The 7,234-nt window shown below is 39.1% G+C and overlaps 1 protein-coding gene across 1 annotated transcript; it reads left to right on the top strand.

The window, feature by feature from the left end:
- Positions 1–1,181: 1,181 nt before the first annotated feature.
- On the top strand, positions 1,182–3,668 carry LOC143461109 (uncharacterized). Its single transcript, XM_076958894.1, has 8 exons — positions 1,182–1,344; positions 1,443–1,589; positions 1,701–1,876; positions 1,983–2,519; positions 2,587–2,757; positions 2,847–3,084; positions 3,155–3,322; positions 3,390–3,668. The coding sequence occupies exons 1-8, from the start codon at positions 1,206–1,208 to the stop codon at positions 3,512–3,514; spliced, it is 1,701 nt and encodes a 566-aa protein (XP_076815009.1). The 5' UTR covers positions 1,182–1,205; the 3' UTR covers positions 3,515–3,668.
- Positions 3,669–7,234: the final 3,566 nt, after the last annotated feature.

Consider the following 7,234-nt stretch of genomic DNA (forward strand, 5'->3'; position numbering starts at 1 on the left):
AAATGTTTTGTAAAACTCTATGCCAATGCCACCGGGACCTGGAGATTTGTTGTTAGCCATACTTCTAATTACATTTATACATTCAGATTCTGAAATCTTTCTACTTTGTTCGTCGGCGCTGTTCCCATCAATCTTAGGTATATCGAGTTTGGATAAGACCGAATTTATCTGGTCAGGTGTTGCATTGTTGGCGGGGCAACTCTGTAGCGATGCGTAGAACTTTCTTAGCTCTTGTTATAAAAGAGTTTGGTCGGTTAAAATGTTTCCATCAGAGTTCAGACGTGTTATCCTGATTTCGTCTGCATGACGCTTCTCTAAGTTTAAAAAATATTTGATTTAAATAAACAATGTCACAGAACGTCCAACAAAATCATGGAAATCGCAAAATTTTAGCATGTACGGCTCCATATAAGTAAAAAATCACATGAGTTTTGATGAAGCAAACACAAACCAAGGTGAATTGAAGAAAAGCTTGCTCCAAAATCATATTTTGATACAAATCTGAAACCTAACTCATAACTTTCATCAACTTTTTCGGTCGTAACGCAAATTGTTGTCTCCGTTGCCATAGTTTTATTAATTATTATATAAACGTTTATTTCGTTTCATAATGTTTATATACAGTCACTCTGTATATGTTTAAAATATATTCCTCAACTGGTTTCATTTCCGACATAGCTTAAATCGATTAGTAACTCGATAAATGAGGTATTCGACGTTTATCACTAAATTGCTTAATTGGATTGTTTTAGAGAATGTGCGACGTGTCTTGCTTGGAGCTAAATGACCCGGGTTCTAATTAATTAGGAATTTCGTGTCGCGTTTTTTACTAAATTACATTTTTTGATTTTTCTACTTAAACTGAAGCCGCGTTGCCAAGATCAGCAAAAGCTGTAAAAATGTTGGTGCAATGACAAGGCTTGAAACTAGTACGCGTCTCTATACTTGACGTGCTACTTAACTAAGTCTCGTTTTGGTTTTAAAATAACTGCAGAAATTAACTAATACTCGCTTCCTTTTTATGCTTTTAACCTTAACATACCAGCGTTTACATTAGCACAGTTATGTTCAAAGGGTAGTTGGTTCAGTACGGTTTGTGTGTTGGTATATATTATGTGAAGGACCAACCTTAAGTATGCAACGGTTACATTTAACATTTAACCCTATTGTATTTCAGGTGCCACATTTTGTGATAATAAACAAAAATGTCGTCAGAAATCGACTATGAGAAGGAAAAATTAAGAAAACGGTGTTTTTTCTTTTACGCCTCCGTTTTTCTCGTCTCCACCCTTGTGCATGGAACGTTCTCCATTGTGACTAATCTTCACTTGCAGGAGGGTTTTGGTGAGTTAAGTTCTATTAAGTCTGATTTGCCTGTTGTAGATTTTTACAGGTGAATACTTGACAGATAATTGTTTTGATTTGCAATGGACAATTTATAGGGGAGGTGAGTTTCGTGGAATACTACGCCACTTCGTTGCCTTTCACGGCTCTTGTGCCCGTTGTACAAGATTTTTCAACCGCCTTTTTCGTTGGTTTTCTTGGTGTATTTGGTTACTTTGCACTTATCATCTCCCACTACACTGGCGGTAAGTGCATTGTTTCATTTCAGTAACCTTTAAAGGTTGCGATTTTATTGTCGTGCTAAATTCTCCAAGAGGTAATGCAGTAAGAAAAATGACATTGCTTTACACATGCAGGCTACGTTCTACTTGAAACGACACTTCTGGCTTTCGGCGATGCGTTGTTCGGTTCAACCGTGTTGGTATTGAAGGGAATTTTTGCAAAGAAATGGGCTAAAAAAGCAAACCTCCCCGTCGGTCAAACACGATGTTATTTCACTGGGTTACTGTTCATGGCTCACCAACTTGGCATGGTTAGTAGTTTGCGTTTCTGACATTTTTCTGCGTCATTTACATCCGAAAAATTGTTTTTATGCAACCCGTAACGTTTTCACGTTTTCAAGCATATTTGTTTTCCAGCTAACCGGTGTATCTCTCAACCTCGCGTTTATTTTCACGGATCATGTCACTGCTGCCAACATCGACGACTTTCATCCTATCGCCCACGCGTCTTGCTATGTCTGTCATCCGCATCGTAATTTCACAAACACCACTGTGCACGAGTACACCCACCTTCGCCATACTAAACTCTTCCACGCCTTAATTCTCTTCTTCATTTGCGGATTTGGGGCGGTTTTCTTCTTCTTAGCTATTCCAAACGCCACAAAATTTAATCAAGTGGATGCCGATGTTGCTGAACAGCAAGACGGAGATCGTTCTTCGGCCGAGTCCATTCCGCTAAGGAGCATAGTTACTCGTAATGATGTTGTAGAGCATGATGTTGCAGAGGAGGTCGCCATCCCATCCACCCATCCATCGACTCCCGAAAATCAGGATGAACCTGATGGCCAGTCTTCCAGCATTCATGAAGATTTCCAACCATCAATTGTAAGGAGAGTACGCTTTGTGGAACCAACATCGCCCGTCCTGTCAGACGAACACCGACCGAGGTCGCAGGTACTGTTAGTCGGCAAAGAGTCTCCTACTACCCGGTCATAACTTTCAATCAGTTTTCTCTTGGCAGAAACCGTCATGCTGTGCTAGGATCCAAAACCTCTATAAGGCGATGTTGCAACTTACGGCTTCAAGAAATCATCGTTTCGTTGTATTTTTGCCTATTTACACCGGAATGCTGATGGCTTTCGTGATGGGGGAACTTCCGCAAGCGTTTTCTTGCCTTCTTGGCCTTTTCCAGGTTAACAACGTGATTTATGTGTCTTTCAATTGCATGCTAGCGCAATTCTCCACTTGCACTTCCCTAACTTGAATCTTAACTTTCTGTAGGTTGCTTTCGGATTGGTTTTAAGTGGCGTCATGGGTTCCTTCACATCCTTTGTCGTCGGCAAAGCAGCAGCGAACTTCAAGCGACAAGTTTCTTGCATCGGCGTTGTTTCCTTAGCGGATATAGTCATACATCTCTTTTGCATCTTTTGGTTTTTAGTTGAGGATGTGCCTTCGCTTATCTTCCTTCTATTTCCAGTAGTTGGCGCCAGTGCTGGAATTTGGAAAGTGATAACAAATGGTACGTTCCATTTGTTTATTACACATACTTCTAAAACCGTTCTAAACTTTCCCACTGCTATGTTCTTTAGATATCTACGCACAAAATTTCAAGGGCGAAGAAAAGATAGCACACGTAATTTGGAATTTTTGGGTAATAGCTGGAATGTGCCTCCAATTCTCCCTCAACATAAATTTATGCATGACTGCAAAGGCCTGCATTCGCCTCGTCATGCTTTTTGTTGCTGTTGTGACTTATTGTGAGTTCCATGTTTAACTTACTGCACTGCCACATACATTCCTGATACTAATCTGTCGTTTTTCCAGTCAATTTCGTACTCAACCATTGCGATCCGCAAATCGGAACGCCAAGTGGAGATGGCCAGCTTGTTTCAGAGGTGAGATCTACAAGCACAGAACAGGTGAAAGAAGTGGAAACGTCCGTCTTATAACCACAATCCTTTGTGACGTGCTTAAAGTTTTTTTTAAATTTTACATCAACTGCTTTTAACAAAGATACGCCGATACATCTGTTCATTGTTTTTACCCGCAGTTAATAGGATACCGATTTATCACATTGCGCCATAATAAAAGTTTTCTATGATACATACTTAGTGCTGAAAAATGTTTTGTACAGTAAGTCGAAATAGTTGCCATTAGTGACCTAAACTTTCATGTTGTACCACGTCCGCCGTGATCTCTCATCGTCTTCTAACCCTATTTGGCCACAATAATACTACGCCATAAGAAGCCTTTCCTATATCGTCTTGTCACCGGCCATCACACAATTTTCAGAAATAAAACCTTCAGGCCATCAGGAGTTTTTGAAAAAAGTTGTAGTCCAGACTAGAACACTTCAAACAATTGTCATTTTTATTTCGTTTTCTAGGTATGTGAAATCGTTATTCATCAGTTCGGTTTAGATTTCTATCGTTGCTGTGCTGAGCTCATCGTCCACTAGCTGTAACTTACTAATTGCCTAATTTTATTTTCAATGTTGACTACAGCTACATGTTTGCGGGCAAATCAAATGTTAGAAAACTTTGAACTGTATTTCAAGCTTCTCCAAAAAAAAAGTTTTATATGTATGTGTTATACTAAATAACCTTATCAAATATAGCCTAAAGCTGTCTGTCGACTAACGAGACGAAAACGTAATGCTATCTGCCCAAGGATATGGACATAGACAATTTCAAACATGCGGACAACATCCTGGGCTTGAAGTCTCAAAAGAATCATTTCAAATAATCCGGTGAGAAAATCGTTTCCGACGAAAGGGCAATCTCAGAAGAAATCACATTTTCAAATGTTGTAAATATTTTGAACTAGTGTTTGAATTCGTTTCGTGTATAATCAATCATGGTTGAGTCATGAAGAATGTGAGTACGACCGTTTACTTACCCCGTGTAAAAGTTGTTTCATTTTTATAATACGATAATAATTTAATTTAATTTACATATCAAACGGGATGGTCCTAATTCGAAACTCGTTCAATACCGTTTATTTCTCTGACTTTCGCAGCAACAGAAAACCTCAAGGTGGCGCTACACTCCATGCTTTTCTTCCGATAGTAAAATTTGTTTTTAAACCTAAACACCTGTTAATCAACCTACTTCCAATTTGCAATGGAGTGGTGATAGGTTTTGTTTATGGTGAGCTGACTAGGTCTTTCGCCTCGAGTGTGCAAGGTGTTGACAAGGTACGCGAGGTGACTGCAAAATTCATCTTCGGCTTTTCTAAGATGAGCTAGTTTATAAATATTTCTTTTCAGGTCACCGTGGAGATTATCGTATTCAGATTTATGAACGCACTCTTTTCATATCTTATCGTTAAATTTTGGATGGAATTGCCCGTACGGTCTCGCTTTTTTCATGGATAGGACCATCTTTTCTTTACAATGGGAAATTACACTCGGGAATTCCTGGATTGTTTATTTGTTGCTTTCCGCTTTCAGTTTGACTGATGGTATTCGGCAATCTCCAATAAACGGTTAGTAACGATTTATCAAAATCGAAAAGACAAACTGTCATATCAGAAATCTCTGTTTAATTTCTTGCTTTTTATCTATCTATATCCATATGCTGGAATCTGGAAATTAATTTAGATGTGTACGATATCTTTGTAAACGAGCAAAAAGTAGCGTATACAGTGTGGAGTTTTCTAGGAACTCTTGGGGTCACCATCCAGTTTGCCACAAGCAAGTATTTACGTGCCTTTGTCAAATCAATCTCTTGTCCGTCGCGATTCTACTTTACGGTAAATTTAAATACAAGCACCTTTTTATTTTATCAAAAAGTTTTATAGATCTTCGAACAGGATCGAGCAGCATGTAAATTTAACTGTATGAAACGTACGTACGCTTGAGCAGAGCCTGTATTTTTTCGCAAGAATTGTTCGTTGTTTGAATTTATATTGCGGTAACGATGTAGATTTTTGCTGTTATTTGTATAAAGCCCAACACCAACAAACCACAATCTTTGTTTTCGATATGCTGCCATTACACAAATTTTCAGCAATTGCTTCATAAAAGGCTTCAACGCTGCCCTCAACCAGAAGAAAATGAGATAGGAAGTTTACAACATGGACGTGGATCTTCAACATCTTTTTGCGTTAAGTTCATATTTATAAAATGTGAAATTAAGAATTGAGTCGTGAAGTTAAGGAGGATGCTCATTCACCCTTGTAAAAAAATTTACCAGAATTAAGCTTGCACTGGTTTGTACAGTAGGCCTACTCACTGTGATAATAGTCATGATCACAATTTAAGCTGTGAAAACAAAACCAAAGTTATTCAGTCGGTAGAAGTTCGTTCATAGTAATCTACGACGCAAAGGTTTCATTGAAATAAAATCGATTAAACCTGCTTTTTGGTGCATCTTCGCCGATACCTCGGATTAATTAGCTAGCTTGGGCTGAATAATATTAACTTAGGGGAAGGTGGGGTAAAGCGGACCAACGGGGTAAAGTGGCACACCACTCTTATTTTCTTAATAAAGTTTTTTAACCGCGCGGATACCACTAAGTTTAGATACCGTTAGATACCGATACGGATACCGTTCATGACATAACGTGGTTGCACACGCCATTATTCGAGGTTACGTGGAAAAAAAGGCAAGAAAAGGCACGGAATTCGTTTTTTGTACTCTCTGATCTATTGAAAGGTATGTCTTGTAACTTAGATTTTATTTTACATGCATAAGGTAGAAGTTTGGTTGAATGGTAGAAAGGAGTTTTACTGTATCACGTACGCATTACATAGGTTCCTTCCGCTTACTGACTAGCCAAAATTTGGCCAACAGTCAAAATAATAGTAACCAAGGGGTGGGGGTAAAGTGGACCAGTGGTGGTAACTTTTTAACTTTTAACTTTTTCTTGTTTATAGTTTCATGAACGAATTAGGTGATGTTTATCTTGTAATCCTGTTTTGTAGAATGCCTCGTAACCGCCAAAGGACATCAACTCAACAATCTTGGACCGAAGAGGCTATGACTATCGCCATTTGGGCAGTAAATGAAAAGAGAATGGGCTACCATAAAGCAAGCAAAGAGTATGGAGTTCCCAAAACGACACTGATAAGAAGGGTCCAAGGAGATGTAGCCCACAGCCAATAGATGTAGCCCAACCGTCCTCTCCTGAAGATGCAAATTCCAGTTTCACAATTATAAGTCCTGTTGAACTGCTTCCTATGCCGAAAGCAACTCACATTCGCCAAAAGAGGAAGTCTAAGAGAGGTGCAACTGCTATTTTAACCAGTTCACCATACAAGAAGCAGTTGGCTGCAACGAATCGTAGCCAATCCGTGGTATCTGGCAACAGCAGTAAAACAAGTTCATCGAAAGAGCGTTCTATGAGGAAAGCTAAGGTTTCCAGGTCATCAATGCAGCTGAAGGACACAGTCGATGAAAGTGATAACAACGTAGATGCAGAACGTAGTAGCAACGTGGATCCAGTGCTCCAAATGCATGCGATGGGCGCATGAAGCCTGCTCTGGGTGTAATGAAGAGGATGACAACTTTATTTGTGAATTATGTTTTTAAAAATTGATGGTGAACTGCGATTACTTTCATAACTACTTCGCTTATGATGACAATTTGTAAATAAATTGATTGGGATGTGGAACAAATTGCCTTGCTTACTCAAAACTTACGGTGGTCCACTTTACCCTACACATG

This window comes from Clavelina lepadiformis, chromosome 5, assembly GCF_947623445.1.
Source record: "Clavelina lepadiformis chromosome 5, kaClaLepa1.1, whole genome shotgun sequence".
Lineage (NCBI taxonomy): Eukaryota > Metazoa > Chordata > Ascidiacea > Aplousobranchia > Clavelinidae > Clavelina > Clavelina lepadiformis.